Raw genomic sequence first — 17,402 nt, 5'->3', positions numbered from 1 at the left:
TGGCCTACTCCTGCTCCGATTTCCTGAGCTCTATGTTCCAAAGCAGTGATACATAGAAGTAGAAATGCGCATATGTTAACAACATGAAACAGGCGACTCAGCCAACCAATTCATACTGCCATTTACCCTCCATATGAACAAATATTTCAATTGTGTGCATGTGTTTGCATGTGCATGTGTGTACATGTTTGTGTGTATATGTGTTTGTGTGTATGTGTTTGTGGGTGCATGTGTGTATATTTGTTTGTGTGGACATGTGTGTTTGTGTACAAATCTTTGTGCATCTGTTTGTGTGTATGTGGTTGTGCTTGTATGCTCATGTGTGTACATGTGTTCGTGTTTGCATGTGTTTGTGTATGTGTTTGTGCTTGTATGCTCATGTGTGTACATGTGTTCGTGTTTGCATGTGTTTGTGTATGTGTTTGTATGTTTGTGTTTGTGCTTGTATGTGCATGTGTGTACATGTGTTCGTGTGTGCATGTGTTTGTGTATGTGTTTGTATGTTTGTGCTTGTATGTGCATGTGTGTACGTGTGTTAGTGTGTACATGTGTGCAGATGTGTTTGTGTGTATGTATTTGTGTATATGTGTTTGTATGTGTATGTGTGTACGTGTGTTTGTGTGTGTACACATTTGCATGTGTGTTTGTGGATGTTTCTTTCCCTTTTCCCAATTGTTGTCAGCAATACATCTTTAAAAGAGGCAGACAGCCACAAAAACTGCTGATTCCTTGCCAATGCTTCTATGAAGGGGGATGACGAAACTCTTGACAACAGGGTGAGCATACCTCCTATGGTGTCTGTTCACAGAGGGACCCTGGTAAGGTTCCAGAGCCTATCGTTCCAGAATGTGGCAAATTGTCACTGTGCAGTTACCAGCCTGACAATTTACAACATCAACTTCAATGTGAACAAATTTTGTGAATTGATGGCATACAGAGAAGGCTGCTGGGATTGAGCCACCTACCAGGGCCTGCAGCGCCATCTATCAACCAGTGTGAGTAAGGCCAAGCAGGAAGAAATCACCTCCAAATTAGTTCCAGTGGTAATGAATTAGTCACTTTAGCTATACTCACCATTAGGTGACCGGGATCACCGCTTGGCATGTCAATTCATTATTTTCCCCAAGGTGTCAGCAACGGCTCAGTGTAGGGTGGTGCAGTGGTAAGCACCTCTGCCTCAGGGCATTGAGGATCCGGTTCGATCCCAACCCCGGATAACTCCTTGTGGAGTTTGTACATTCTCCCCTGTCTGCATGGACCTCACACCCACAACCCAAAGATGTGCAGGAAAGGTGAACTGGCCACGTTAAATTGCCCCTTAATTGGAGAAAAAAAGAATTGGATACACTCATGTTTTTAAAGAAGCAATGGCTCAGTGGGGAACATCACATCCGTCTTCAAGGCCGTGAGTCTAAGATCCATGCCGAGGATTTGAACCCAAAGTTTAGGCTCTGCAGGTGCTATCTTTTGGATGAGACATTGGATCAAGGCCTCCTTTTTTCTCTGTCTGGCAGATGTAAACAATCACAAGGCACTACTCAATGAAGGGTTGGGGAGTCATCCCCTGTTGCCCTGACCAACCCCTGTCCCTCAATCATCACTCTCCTGCCTTGTACATTGAACTGTTGACACTGCCGCCACAAGCCCATCACCTGGGGTGATGTTACTCAGACCCTAGGAGGGTAGGACAGGAAAGTCGGGGGGGGGTGGGGGGGAGAGGACAGAGGGCAATGAGGGGAAGGAGGAGAATTGCGGGTGCGGGGGCGTGTTGATAGGCAAAGTCTCGTCCTATGAAACTCTGGTGAAGATTTGGGCCTCCCTGGTCCTTTGGGCATGCCTGCCCTTACCACAACCTGCCCTCCATCCTCCAACTCCTCCTACGGGTCCTTCCCGGGCTCATCCTTCATAACCTTCTGGTCCACCTTCTCCTCAGACAAGACCGCATGGCCCTCCCCCTCCTCCTCCAGCATGTCGCCCCTCTGTTGTGCCAGGTTGTAGAGGACACAGCAGACCACCACAAAGTGGGAGTACTGCAGGGTGCAGTGCATTTTGAGCAGTCCGTTGCACCGCTCAATGACAGCACAGGCCTTGTATCGGATCTCGGCCTCTGTCTCCGCACTGACGGTATCAGCCAGGATGTCAGTGGTACCTCTTATCCCCCAAGAGCCAACCCGCCATCCTGGGATGGACCTCGGAGACGCTGGGGATCTCTGGGAAGCGTGCGCACAAGTGCATGATCCGGAGGTGGTGGTTAAACATAGACTGAACATACAGGGAGTGGAATCCCTTCCTGTTAATGAAGGGCATTCCCTGATGCCACGTTACGCATCAGGCGACATGCGTGTCATCAATTACCCCCTGGACCTGGGGCATCCTGGCGATGGTGGAGAATCCTCCAGCCTGGACGTCTTTGTGGGCCTGGTCCAGCTCAAAGGTGATAGAGTCTGCTGCTTGGCATACAGGGCATCCATTACCTCACAGATGCACTTGTGGGCTGTAGCTTGTGAAATGCCACACAAGTCCCCGTATACATGTTGGAATGAACCTTTGGCTTAGAGGTTCAGAGCTTCTGTGACCTTCGTGGCCACTGGGAGCGGGTGTCTTCCTCCACCACAGGCTGCAAAGTCCGCAAGGACATGGCACAGGTGCCACACTGTCTCTTTGTTAGGATGCAGTCTCCTGTGGCACATGCTGTATGTCATATCCTCAAAAGACCAACGTCGCCTGTGCACCTTGGGCCATTGCTGGCGTCCTCCTCTGAGTTCCTCCTCAGCCTGATGGGTGGCTGGGTCTTCAGGGTGTGCGGCAGCCCCCTGCACGTAGGGTGCCGTCTCCATCTTGCATTGACGCTGCTGCCTTCTCTGGCAGGGCGTTCTCTGCAGACTGACACCACCGTCTACTTTGGTATCTCTAAGAAATTTGAAAAGGAGAGAGACTGACAATCAATTAGGGTTTCCACCCCAGGAACCTCAGCTCCCCAAGCCTCCCGTCTTCTCTCAGAGTGCCATCCAGCGAGCCAATTGTGCTGGAGATCCTCGCTCTGCACACTAATCCCCAGCCACATCAGGAGCCCCTCGACCCCAGAACCTTGCTGGGAACATTAGAGAGACCATGCTCAGGTGCCCTCCCCTGATCCATACACTCACCTTTTGGTCGCGAGGATGTCCCTGGTGCTGATGCCCAACTCTGAGTGTTTAATTGGTAGCTGCTGCCTCTATGGTGCTGATGCTTCCTGTGGTCAGGCAAACTGTTCAGGTGTCAAAGTTTGATTGAAATACAATGCATCATGTGAGACATGTACCCTCAAGAATCCACTTGAGCATATTTTGTTTATTAAGTGGTCAACAGCACCAAAGATTTGAAAATCAACCACGTAATATTCCACATATCACACTCACCATTAAATAACAAGGGATCCTCACCATTCCTAATTGGTACGAATACAAAGCTGTATCAGCTCATTTTCACACAAAAAAACAGGTGATATCACCCCTCATAGGTTCCTCAACAGAAATGGAGCATAAGCCTGAGAATGTGTCATCATGTCCAGAACTGTGTTGTAGATATGATCTGTCCATCAAAGTATTGTTCCACATATCAGTGCCATTCTCCAACCAGGAACCGCAGCTGATTTGCAGGCCCTACCACACGGCCCACTCTCACTGGAACCAAATCCACATATTGCACTGGCGCTCAAGATACAGTTGAACATCCTTGACTTAAGACCACAAGACCTTAAGACATAGGAGCAGAATTAGACCACTCGGCCCATCGAGTCTGCTCCGCCATTCAATCATGGCTGATATTTTCTCATCCCCATTCTCCTGCCTTCTCCCCACAACCCCTGATCCCCTTATTAATCAAAAACCTATCTATCTCTGTCTTAAAGACACTCAGTGATCTGGCCTCCACAGCCTTCTGCGGCAAAGAGTTCCACAGATTCACTACCCTCTGGCTGAAAAAATTCCTCCTCATCTCTGTTTTAAAGGATTATCCCTTTAGCCTGAAATGGTGTCCTCTGGTTCTAGTTTTTCCTACAAGTGGAAACATCCTCTCCACATCCACTCTATCCAGGCCTCGCAGTATCCTGTAAGTTTCAATAAGATCCCCGCTCATCTTTTTAAACTCCGAGTACAGACCCAGAGTCCTCAACCGTTCCTCATACGACAAGTTCTTCATTCCAAGGATCATTCTTGTGAACTTTCTCCAGACCCTTTCCAAGGCCAGCACATCCTTCCTTAGATACGGGGCCAAAACCTGCTCACAATATTCCAAATGGGGTCTGACCAGAGCCTTATACAGCCTCAGAAGTACACCCCTGGTCCTGTATTCTAGCCCTATTGACATGAATGCTAACATTGCATTTGCCTTCTTAACTGCCGACTGAACCTGCACATTAACCTTAAGAGAATCGTGAACAAGGACTCCCAAGTCCCTTTGTGCTTCTGATTTCCTAAGCATTTCCCCATTTAGAAAATAGTCTATGCCTAAATTCCTCCTTGCAAAGTGCATAACCTCACACTTTTCCACATTGTATTTCATCTGCCACTTCATTGCCCACTCTCCTAGCTTGTCCAAATCCTTCAGCAGCCCCCTTGCTTCCTCAATACTACCTGTCCCTCTGCAGATCTTTGTATCATTTGCAAACTTAGCAACAGTGCCTTCAGTTCCTTCTTCCAGATCATTAATGTATATTGTGAAAAGTTGTGGTCCCAGCACAGACCCCTGAGGCACACCACTAGTCACCGGCTGCCATCCTGAAAAAGATCCCTTTATCCCCACTCTCTGCCTTCTGCCAGTCAGCCAATTCTCTATCCATGCCAGGATCTTACCCTTAACACCATGGGATCTTCACTTATTTAACAGTCTCCTATGCGGCACCTTGTCAAATCTAAATAAATCACATCCATTGGTTCTCCTTTGTTAAATTCCTTGTTACCACCTCAAAGAACTCGAATAGATTTGTCAGACACAACCTCCCTTTGACAAAGCCGTGCTGACTCTGTCCTATTTTACTATGCACTTCCAAGCACTTTGCAATCTCATCTTTAATAACAGACTCTAAAATCTTACCAATGACCGAAGTCAGGCTAACCGGCCTATAATTTCCCGTCTTCTGCCTCCCTCCCTTCCTAAACAGTGGTGTTACATTAGCTTCCAGTCCTTTGGGACCCTTCCTGCCTCCAGTGATTCCTGAAAGATCATCACCAATGCCTCCACAATCTCCTCAGCTATCTCTTTTAGAAACCTGGGGTGCAGTCCATCCGGTCCAGGTGACTTATCCACCTTCAGACCTTTCAGTTTCCCCAGAACCTTCTCCTTAGTGGTGGCCACTGCACTCACCTCTGCCCCCTGATACTCCTGGAGCTCTGGCATCCCACAGGTGTCTTCCACCGTGAAGACTGATGCAAAGTAACTATTCAGTTTGTCTGCCATTTCTTTGTTTCCTATTATTACTTCTCCAGCCACATTTTCCAGTGGTCCAATGTCTATTTTTGCCTCTCTCTTACCTTTTATACATTGAAAAAAACTCTTCATCTCTTCCTTTATATTACTAGCTAGCTTGCACTCATACTTCATCTTCCAGTGTGTTTAACCCGTGGTGACATGGCAGTTACATGTAGCAGACATGCCAGTTACATGTAGCACTCATCACACCAACAACAAAAGCATCATCAATCTGCGAAACATTTCTTCAACGGATTCATCAGGTGGCCCATTTGGATTAATGTTGTGCACCGGGTCCCGCAGTGTTTTATTGCTTCAAACTGGATTGCCTTCTGGTCTCATATGTTCCCCGAGCTCGGTATTCCAGGACCCAGGTATCTGAGAAAAAAAGTCTTTCTTTCCGGCTACAAAAAAGGAAGGAAACAACAACAGCAGCCATAAGGCACTTGCAGCCACCAGAAGGAGCAAGTAGCAAACACAATCTGCAGCTGTAAAATGCTCTCAGAACTAACAAGGCCAATTCCTTATTAGCAGTAGCCTTCAGCTGCTCACAGTCAAAGGGAGTTAAAGTGACCATCCACATATAACCAGGAACAGGGGTCTGTTTGGTAGGTCAGATGGGCAGCAGCTGTAGTTGCCCCTGTTATGGGTGTCCACAATATTTAAAGATGGCTTGAAGGCTTCACAGATGAAAAGCCCCTCACCACAACCCCGGCCCAGGAATGACCCCTGACCTGGAATGCTTCAGTCCCCTGACCAAGCCAAACCCCCCCCCCACCCCCACCCACCGAGAACTGGGACAGTTGCTCCAGTGCCCTTGAGCTGCTGAAAATTAAAATGACTACTCACCTCTTCAGTTCCCCTCAGCAGCCATTGTGCCAACTTCAAGTTTTTAAAAGGGGGCACTAAACAACGCCCACGTGATTCTTGCTGAGCAACAAGTTAATTCCAGGGAGGCCGTTACATTAGATTTCGACCTCACTAATGAGATTGAAATTAATGAAAATTGGGGTCAATTACATATCTGGGCGAGATCTGGAACTCGTTATCGGGAGCAGACCGGTTAGAATGCAAACTGATTTGTGCCTGCCGCAAATCTCGATTTTGGCCTTTCCTGCTATTTGCCCAGTGTGATCAGATCTGCACCGGGCACAACGCAGTGGTTAAATGGTGCCCATGGGGTCTTAGACAGCAGCTCAGTCATGACCTTATTGATTGGCGGAACAGGATGAAGGGGCTGAATGGCCTCCTCCTGTTCTTTTGTTCCTAGAGACCTTTAATCAAGAGGCCGATTTGTTTTTTTCAATATGTAAACCACTAAACTGGGACACCGTCCAACTATTTGGGCTGAGCGGACAGAGCAATGAGCGAGAATTGTGCAAACAATATATTTCTTACTTTTTTATTTGAACAAAAGTAAAAGCTCTCCACAGCTCATGATGACGGGCCGCAGTAGAAATGCAAACCTGCCTTTCTCTACCCAGTGTATTTCCTGCTAGTTCGGGTTTCTGAGTGTGAAACAGTTAATATTTCATTGCTTGGAATATGCACAGGAGATTGTACGACTTTCACACAATAGGAAGATGTTCCTAACTGTTGCATGAAAACAATAGGGTTTTTCTGGGTGACTGAGCAGAGGCAACTGGTGCGATCGGCGAGTTAAGTGACAAGCAGATGGGACGTTCTCTCTATGAATGGATGATTAATGCTGTGGAGCTGAGCAGTGGCACAGTGCGAGGAGCAATGGGGCAGTGCGCCACATTTTGGTAAATGGGACTTGCCAGGGAGAATTTCATCAGAGCCAGAGGGACAGATGTGGGAAGAAGCTAAAGTCAAGTGTAAGCCTGTCCCTGGCCGCAGCCTCCCTTTCCACTGTCTCCTGTGACAGACGCCGGGGATAATTGGATGGTGCTGATGACATTATCAAAGTGCCAGGCTTTCTTCAGAGCTAGTGGAGGGGAAAATTATTTGTGATCAAGTATGAGGCCTCCATCTGCTCATGGTTAAACAGAGATCTACAGCCCTGCGTGTGTCTTTAAGAGGGGCTAAACAGAACAGTAAATATCAGGCAGCAAGGTCATGAAGAATTAATGGCAGGGGCATGTAGGGCACTGTCTCTTTGAAACTGTGAAGACCACCCAATTACTTTATTTTATCTCTCATTGCTTCTTGCTCTTCACTCTTCCTTTCTTTCTTTTCTGCATCTTTTTCTCCCCTCCCTCTATCTCTGTATCGTTCTTCTCTCATCCTTATCTCACTTTCTCTCTCTTTTAACTCTCTCTAGTCTGTCTGAGTCAGCTGTTTCCTTCTTTCCTTTCACCGCCTCACTTTTCCTCTTTCTGCCTCTCCTTTCTTTCTTTTTCCCATTCCCTCTTTTTTACTGTCGCCAGCCGTGGACTTTCCACTTTCCGGTAACTTGTTTCTGCAGTTTTGTTTCCTTCTCTTTTCCCTCAACAAGGTGGTCATTTGTACTTAGACCAATAGTATAAAAGCAGACAATAATCGCATCAGCTGCAAATTGTACGTCCCTTCCCTCTTCATGTTTTCATTGAAAATTGGGGAAACACATAGCTCAGTTAATTGACATGACGGCCCAAGGTCAATATTCTTACCCGGTGTGTCCCTCAGGGTTTTTTTGGGTGCTGGTGGCATTGCTGGCAAGGTTGGTATTTATTGCTCATGGGTGATTGCCCTGGAAAGGTTTGATACCCTGAGTGACTTGCTGACTACCTCAGAGAGCAGCTAGGTGTCAGCCACATTGGCGGTAAAGCTTTCAATGTCATTTTCCAGCTGTTGGCTTTAATGGTAAGGGCATCACTTATAGACTAACCCTTGTAGCCCAAGGAAGGTGGGAGTGAGTTGCCTTGTGAACCAACAGCAGTTTATACACTTTGTAGTGAGTTTGAAAAAAGTGACTTGCATTTATATGGTTCCCTTCATGACCGAAGGGCATTGTAAAGTGCATCACACCGGGATCCTGGAGCTGTGAGGCAGCAGTGCTAACCATTGTGCCACCATGCTGCCCCAGAAGGAGGCCATTCGGCTTATCGAGTCTGCACCGGCCCTTAGAAATAGCACCCTACCTAAGCCCATACCTCCACCCTACACCCAAACCTTCACCCTATTCCTGTAACCCCACCTAACTTTTTTTTTGGACATTAAGGGCAATTTAGCATAGCCAATCCACCTAACCTGCACATCTTTGGACTGTGGGAGGAAACCAAAACACCCGGAGGAAACCCAAGCAGACACGGGGAGAATGTACAGACTCCGCCCAGACAGTTCCCCACATACATTGAGAGTACCCAATTATTTTTTTCCAATAAAGGGGCAATTTAGCATGGCCAATCCACCTCCCTGCACATCTTTGGGTCGTGGGGGTGAAACCCTCGCAGACACAGGGATAATGTGCAAAATCCACACAGGCAGTGACCCAGGGCTGGGATTCGAACCCCGGTCCGCAGCGCCGTAGGCAGCAGTGCTAACCACTGTGCTACGGTGCTGCTCCCGTTAACCAGCTTACATATTGGTCGCTGATGATAATTCCCTTACTCTTCTTCAAAGTATTGTCATGGGATCTGAAAGGTTGCAAGGGGCGTCAGTTTGACATCTCATCCAAAAGATAGCACTCCCAATAATGCAACATTCCCTCAATACTGCACTGGAGTGTCAGCCTTGATTTTGATGCTCAAATTCTGGTGTGGGATTTGAACCTGCAACTTTCGGACCCCACAGTGAGAGTGCTACCAACTGAGCCATGCTTGACACGATAATTACACAGCTTGTTAGACCACTTCAGAGTGGAGCTTAGAGTCAAATCTATTATTGTGGGTCTGGAGTAACATGTAAATCAGAGCAGGTAGGGAAGCAAATTACCTTCCTTAAATAATATTAGCCAACGGGGTAAACCCAACCGCCTGGTTGGGTTTTTAGCAGCAATTAACAGCTTCAAGTTCACTTTTAATGACAGCAACTTTATTTTATCTTCAGATTTTTAAAAAAATGTAATTTAAATTCTTAAACTGCCAAGGTGGGTCTGGCAGCATCTGTGGAGAGAGAAGGGAGCTAACATTTTGAGTCTGGATTATTTTTTGTCAAAGCTAGGTTTGACAAACAGTACATCATTGTAGCTGTCTGGAAAGGCAGAGAGACGTGCAGGAATTGGTGGCAGCTGGGAATCTAATGGAGCAAGAAATAAAAACTTGCATATGTAGAGTGCCTTTATCATCAAATACATATCCCAGATATTATCAGAAATGAACTGATTTAGAACCAAAGACATTAGGAATGGTGATCAAAAGTTTGATCAGAAAGGTGGGCTTTACAAAGGGTCATCGAGGAGGACAGGGAGATGCAGAGTCCAAAGTGTTTAGGAAGAGAACTATATAGATTCTGAACTGGGCAGCTGAGGGCTTGGTCACCTGTAGAGGGTCAAATGGGAGGGATATAAATGAGGCCAGACATTGAGGAATGGAGAGTTTGAAAGCGGGTGTAGGAGGGCAGTGGGGGTATTGTTGAGTAAAAATAACTAAAGAGTAAATAATCTTTTATTGTCACAAATAGGCTTACATTAACACTGAAATGATGTTACTTTGAAAAGCCCCTAGTCACCACATTCCAGCACCTGTTTGGGTAAAGTGAGGGAGAATTCAGAATTCTCAGCTAATACAGGAATTGAACCCGTGCTGCTGGCTTTGTTCCACATCACAAACCAGTAGTTTAGCCTACTGAGCTAAACCAGCTATAGCCACCTGAGTTAGCCACTTCCCGACTTAAAATGGAGAACCGCAAAGGCTAAAGGGAAATTCAGCCAACACAGGCAAAAACTAGCAAATACAGAAATCATGTGTATTGAAACCTGTAAGGAACCAGACAGCACTGAAACCAGCAGCCATCTGCATAGTAATGCAGCAGCCATCTACATAGTAATGTGTGGTTCCCAGGCACAATGGCAACAGTTAAGGTAAATAAAGCCAAGCCAGACTCCTCGGCGCCAGCAGGAGCCAAGACAAAGGAAGGCCAACGAACATTTAGGGACCGCCTAGCGCTCAGGGAACCGCTCCAGCATTGGAGAAATCGATCCAAGTGATCGGAAAGTAGTCCAATCACTTGGAACCAGGTACGGGGTCCGCCCCGAAGGGCGGGAAGCCCCCGGGGACTATAAAGTAACTCCCCCAAGTTCAAATCGTTCTTCTTTGGCAGGGTCACTCAGCAACTTGAACCAACCCTTGACAGTGACCTGTCTTGTTGCCGCCAAGCAAGTAAGTCTCAAGTCAACGCTCGCTACGAGATAGGCGCTCCTAGCTACAAGTCCATACCAGCTTTTGAATCCTGCAGACTCAGGACCTGAACAAAAGGCCATTTGTTCCTCTGACCTGGTGAGCCAGTCCGAAGCTAAGTATTGGCCTTTTAGTGATAGGAATAGCCTAGAAAGTAGAGTTTATGCATGAGTAGTGATTTACTGTGTATAATAAATGTGTTTTGATTTGAATCTTACTAATTGGTGTGTTGAGTTATTGATCATTACTTGAACTTGAACCTCGTGGCAGTATCATAAAGATACCTGGCGACTCTAGAGCAAAGGTTATAAAACAGAGCCAATTGAACCAACCAAAAGTTAGCAACACAGCCCCGAGCTTGAGGCAGATAGAGAGATAGAGTGGACCACCACTGATTGTCATTGCTTCACCATTGGGAGCCTTGTCTTCAGCTGTCAACACCCCAAAACTCTGAAATTCTCTCGCTAAAACCTCTCCACCTCTCTCACCTCCCTGATCTCCAGCATTTGCCTTACATCTCTTGACATAGACGCTGTATTCCCCCACGAGTCATGTGCAGCAGGTTTACAAATGCATTACTGATGAATGCATATGAACTGGTGAAGTGTTCTTCCTCTGACACTTAACATGAGTTGCAGTCCATCAGCAGGCTGACTTTGCCAGTGATGGGCACTGAGTGGCAATCTGGGGAATGGTATGTTGCCGCACTTGCAGACCAAGTGATCACGGGGAACCTGAAGTGGAGTGTTTCTATTCCCAGAGGGGATATCTTGAAGTGAATTAATGAATGTGCTTTGTGCTGAAACTGGCTGCTTTCCCGCTCCACAGGAAAATGCAAACACGTAGTTTCTACACGTATTACTTGCAGCAGTTGCCAGGGGTGACGCGTGGCGCTTACAGGCTGACTGCACCAGATTTGACACCATCGACCACAGCGCAACCATGGAGAGACTTCAACAGGTAAGATTTTTGAATAAATGCGATGTGACACAGCAATAGCTCTCTCAGTCCTGCCCTGCCTCACTTCTGACCAGCACACTGTTGAATTCCCACTTGGAATTGAGTTGCTGATGTTCTTCTTAGGAGGGCATGCTGAGGGGTGCAGGGGGGGGGGGGGGGGGGGGGGGGAGCCAGAGGGGGAGGGGATTAATGGTTTGCACCTGGGTGAAAATCTGAGCTTGCTAATGGAAACTAAGTAGCAATGGCTGTGCTGTACTATCCCTTTTTGGCATTAGAGAGAGCTCATTTCCCCCCAACCCTTTAATCAAATGGTTCTGGTCAGGTTCACTGACTGGCTGCTGTGCAGAGTCAACGTTTGGTTAATGGAGATCTCAGTAAAATCAAGACCCCAAAGAGAAGGGCCATCGAGCAAGGCCTCAATGAGAGGGAAGGCTGTCATTCCATCAACTTGAGGTGGGGCTGACACCTATTTGACAAACCCAGAACTGCACAACAGGCTGATCTTGTGCTTGCTTTACTAATGGTTAACACACCTCTACAATGAATGATAGCTTCAGCTCTTACAATAGAAAAATAAATGAAATGTGCATTTTTGATTTAATAATCAGGTTGTCATTTCCATTTTACAAATGTCCAGATTGCCCGACTGGCCCAAAGCCGAGTTGGATGACACGGAGGGGGGACAGACTCTACTTGGGCTCAACTGAAACTCCAGTCCCAGAGGGAATGGGACAAAGTACTGGCCCCTTGCATCATTCAGCTTGGCATTGTCCATGTATTGGCCATGTGGCTAGTTTCTAATGATGCCCGAATTAAGAACATGGTTTCCTCCATCAGGAGTATTCCAAAATTTTTGGTGATCCCAGAAATCCAGGGTCAGCCTCTCCATCTTTTCCACTCAAACCTCTGTGTCGGAATATATAACTGGTATAATTCTAATCCCCCTGGGATGTACAATGGGACAGGCCTTCTACATCGTCAATAACACTCTCTACTTGGTTCAGGAAAGACACCTGCTAACTAGTTTTCATTTTGAGAATGGGGCCAAAACTGGCATGAATTACTGAAAATAATGAGCTCATAATTAAACATAAATGCTAAGATTTTTTACTTTACTGTGGTCAATGACACCTTACTGCGATGAGCTCACACCACGATCTTTCAGATAACTTTCACCATGCGTTTCACATTGAGAACTGCTGGGGCGTACGTAAAACCTTGCCTCTTAGTTTCTCAGTAGAATTGTAAAGCCAATTTCAGGGATGGAGATTTTCAGATTTACATGGGTAACTGTACCCTTCTTCTCAGGACTAACTGTATCTCTCTGTGCTCACGAGTATTGTATCCCTCCGCTCAGGTAGTAACTGTACCCCTCTGTGCTCAGGAGTAACTGTATGTCTCTGCTCAGGAGTAACTGCCTCCCTCTGTCCTCAGGAGTAACTGTATCCCTCTGCTCAGGAGTAACTGTATCTCTCTGCTCAGGGTAACTGTATCCCTCTGTGCTCAGGAGTAACTGTATCTCTCTGCTCAGGAGTAACAGTATCCCTCTGTGCTCAGGAGTAACTGTATCTCTCTGCTCAGGAGTAACTGTATCTCTCTGCTCAGGGTAACTGTATCCCTCTGTGCTCAGGAGTAACTGTATCCCTCTGCTCAGGAGTAACTGTACCCCTCTGTGCTCAGCAGTAACTGTACACCTCTGTGCTCAGGAGTAACAGTATCCCTCTGATCTCAGGAGTAACTGTATCTCTCTGCTCAGGAGTAACAGTATCCCTCTGTGCTCAGGAGTAACTGTATCTCTCTGCTCAGGAGTAACTGTATCCCCCTGTGCTCAGGAGTAACTATCTCTCTGCTCAGGAGAAACTGTATCCCCCTGTGCTCAGGAATGACTCTATCTCTCTGTGCTCAGGAGTAATTGTATCTCTATGCTCAGGAGTAGCTGTATCTCTCTGCTCAGGAGTAACTGTATCCCTCTGTGTTCAGGAGTAACTGTATCCCTCTGTGCTCAAGAGTAACTGTATCCCTCTGTGCTCAAGAGTAACTGTATCCCTCTGCTCAGGAGTAACTGTATCCCTCTGTGCTCAAGAGTAACTGTATCCCCCTGAGCTCAGGAATAACTGGCTCCCTCTGTGCTCATGAGTAACTATACCCCTCTGTGCTCAGGAGTAACTGTATCCCTCTGCTCAGGAGTAACTGTATCCCTCTGCTCAGGAGTAACTGTATCCCTCTGTGCTCAGGAGTAACTGTATCCCTCTGCTCAAGAGTGACTGTATCCCTCTGTGCTCAGGAGTAACTGTATCCCTCTGTGCTCAGGAGAAACTGCATCCCTCTGCTCAAAAGCAACTGTATCCCTCTGTGCTCAGGAGTAACTGTATCCCTCTGTGCACACGAGTAACTGCACCCTCTGTGCTCACGAATAACTGTATCCCTCTGTGCTCAGGAGAAACTGAATCCCTCTATTCTCCCGGGTGACTGTATCCCTCTGTGCTCAAGGGTAACTGTATCTCTCTGCTCAGGTTTAATTGTCTCTCTGTCCCACTGTGCTCATGAGCATCTGTGTCCCCCTATTCTCTCGAGTAACTGTATCCCTCTGTGCTCACGGGTAACTGTATCCCTCTGTGCTCAGGAGTAACTGTATCCCTCTGTGCTCTGGAGTAACTGTATCCCTCTGTGCTCAGGAGTAACTGTATCCCTCTGTGCTCCAAAGTAACTTTATCTCTCTGCTCAGGACTAACTGTATCCCCCTGTGCTCAGGAATAACTGGCTCCCTCTGTGCTCAGGAGTAACTGTATCCCTCTGTGCACACGAGTAACTGCACCCTCTGTGCTCACGAGTAACTGTATCCCTCTGTGCTCAGGAGAAACTGAATCCCTCTATTCTCCCGGGTAACTGTATCCCTCTGTGCTCAAGGGTAACTGTATCTCTCTGCTCAGGTTTAATTGTCTCTCTCTGCGCTCTGGAGTAACTGTATCCCTCTGTGCTCAAGAGTAACTGCACCCTCTGTGCTCACGAGTAACTGTATCCCTCTGTGCTCAGGAGAAACTGCATCCCTCTGCTCAAAAGCAACTGTATCCCTTGGTGCTCAGGAATAACTGTATCCCTCTGCTCAGGAGTAACTGTATCCCCCTCTGCTCAGGAGTAACTGTATCCCTCTGCTCAGGAGTAACTGTATCCCACTGTGCTCAGGAGTAACTGTATCCCTCTGTGCTCAGGAGTAACTGTATCCCTCTGCTCAGGAGTAACTGTATCCCTCTGCTCAGGAGTAACTGTATCCCACTGTGCTCAGGAGTAACTGTATCCCTCTGTGCTCAGGAGTAACTGTATCCCTCTGCTCAGGAGTAACTGTATCCCTCTGCTCAGGAGTAACTGTATCCCACTGTGCTCAGGAGTAACTGTATCCCTCTGCTCAGGAGTAACTGTATCCCACTGTGCTCAGGAGTAACTGTATCCCTCTGTGCTCAGGAGTAACTGTATCCCTCTGCTCAGGAGTAACTGTATCCCTCTGCTCAGGAGTAACTGTGTTCCTCTGCTCAGGAGTAACTGTGTTCCTCTGCTCAGGATTAACTGTATCCCTCTGTGCTCAAGGGTAACTATCTCTCTGCTCAGGTTTAATTGTCTCTCTCTGCGCTCTGGAGTAACTGTATCCCTCTGTGCTCAGGAGTAACTGTATCCCTCTGCTCAAAAATAACTGTATCCCTCTGTGCTCAAAAGCAACTGTATCCCTTGGTGCTCAGGAGTAACTGTATCACTCTGTGCTCAGGAGTAACTGAGTAACTGTATCCCTCTGTGCTCAGGAGTAACTGTATCCCTTTCCTCAAAAATAACTGTATCCCTCTGTGCTCAAAAGCAACTGTATCCCTTGGTGCTCAGGAGTAACTGTATCACTCTGTGCTCAGGAGTAACTGTATTCCTCTGCTCAGAAATAACTGAATCCCTCTGTGCTCACGAGTATCTGTGTCCCTCTGTGCTCACGAGTAACTGCACCCCTCTGTGCTCACGAGTAACTGTACCCCTCTGTGCTCACAAGTAACTGTCTCCCTCTGTGCTCAGGTTTAATTGTCTCTCTCTGCGCTCTGGAGTAACTGTATCCCTCTGTGCTCAGGAGTAACTGTATCCCTCTGCTCAAAAATAACTGTATCCCTCTGTGCTCAAAAGCAACTGTATCCCTTGGTGCTCAAGGGTAACTGTATCTCTCTGCTCAGGTTTAATTGTCTCTCTCTGCGCTCTGGAGTAACTGTATCCCTCTGTGCTCAGGAGTAACTGAGTAACTGTATCCCTCTGCTCAGAAATAACTGAATCCCTCTGTGCTCACGAGTATCTGTGTCCCTCTGTGCTCACGAGTAACTGCACCCCTCTGTGCTCACGAGTAACTGTACCCCTCTGTGCTCACAAGTAACTGTCTCCCTCTGTGCTCAGGAGTAACTGTATCACTCTGTGCTCAAGTGTAACTGTATATCTCTGCTCAGGAGTAACTGTATCCCTCTGTTCTCAGGAGTAAATGTTTCCCTCTGTGCTCAGGAGCAACTGTATCCCTCTGTGCTCACGAGCATCTGTGTCCCTCTATGCTCTTGAGTAACTGTATCCCTCTGCGTTCACGGGTAACTGTATCCCTCTGTGCTCAGGACTAACTGTATCCCTCTGTGCTCAGAAGAAACTGTATCCCTCTGTGCTCAGGAGTAACTGTATCCCTCTGTGCTCAGGAGTAACTGTATCCCTCTGTGCTCAGGAGTAACTGTATCCCTCTGTGCTCCAAAGTAACTTTATCTCCCTGCTCAGGACTAACTGTATCCCTCTGTGCTCAGGAATATCTGGCTCCCTCTGTGCTCATGAGTAACTGTATCTCTCTGCTCAGGAGTAACGGTATCCCTCTGTGCTCAGGCGTAACTGTATCCCTCTGTGCACACGAGTAACTGCACCCTCTGTGCTCACGAGTAACTGTATCCCTCTGTGCTCAGGAGAAACTGAATCCCTCTATTCTCCCGGGTAACTGTATCCCTCTGTGCTCAAGGGTAACTGTATCTCTCTGCTCAGGTTTCATTGTCTCTCTCTGCGCTCTGGAGTAACTGTATCCCTCTGTGCTCAAGAGTGACTGTATCCCTCTGTGCTCAGGAGTAACTGTATCCCTCTGTGCTCCAAAGTAACTTTATCTGTCTGCTCAGGACTAACTGTATCCCCTGTGCTCAGGAATAACTCGCTGCCTCTGTGCACATGAGTAACTGTACCACTCTGTGCTCAGGAGTAACTGTATCCCTCTGCTCAGGAGTAACTGTATCCCTCTGCTCAGGAGTAACTGTATCCCTCTGCTTAGGAGTAACTGTATCCCTCTGCTCAGGAGTAACTGTATCCCACTGTGCTCAAGTGTAACTGTATATCTCTGCTCAGGAGTAACTGTATCCCTCTGCTCAGGAGTAACTGTATCCCTCTGCTCAGGAGTAACTGTATCCCACTGTGCTCAGGAGTAACTGTGTTCCTCTGTTCAGGATTAACTGTATCCCTCTGTCCTCAAGGGTAACTGTATCTCTCTGCTCAGGTTTAACTGTCTCCCACTGTCCTGAGGAGGAACTAAACCTCTCTGTGCTCAGGAGTAGCTGTATCCCTGTGTGCCCAGGAGTAACTGAATCCCTCTGCTCAGGAGTAACTGTATCTCTCTGTGCTCACAAGTAACTGTATACCTCTGTGCTCAGGAGTAACTATATCTCTCTGCTCAGGAGTAGCTGT

The 17,402-nt window shown here is 47.3% G+C and overlaps 1 protein-coding gene across 1 annotated transcript in view; it reads left to right on the top strand.

Annotated features, from left to right (window-relative positions):
• qsox1 (quiescin Q6 sulfhydryl oxidase 1) overlaps positions 1–17,402 on the top strand; it is a 226,042-nt gene that overhangs the window by 90,236 nt on the left and 118,404 nt on the right. The window contains exon 7 of the mRNA XM_072511606.1: positions 11,556–11,687. Within this exon, the coding sequence (XP_072367707.1) occupies positions 11,556–11,687 (132 nt within the window). The remainder of the gene's footprint in view (positions 1–11,555; positions 11,688–17,402) is intronic.

The sequence above is a fragment of the Scyliorhinus torazame genome, chromosome 7 (genome assembly GCF_047496885.1).
Source record: "Scyliorhinus torazame isolate Kashiwa2021f chromosome 7, sScyTor2.1, whole genome shotgun sequence".
Classification (NCBI taxonomy): Eukaryota; Metazoa; Chordata; class Chondrichthyes; order Carcharhiniformes; family Scyliorhinidae; genus Scyliorhinus; species Scyliorhinus torazame.
This window is presented reverse-complemented; position numbering and strand designations above follow the sequence as displayed.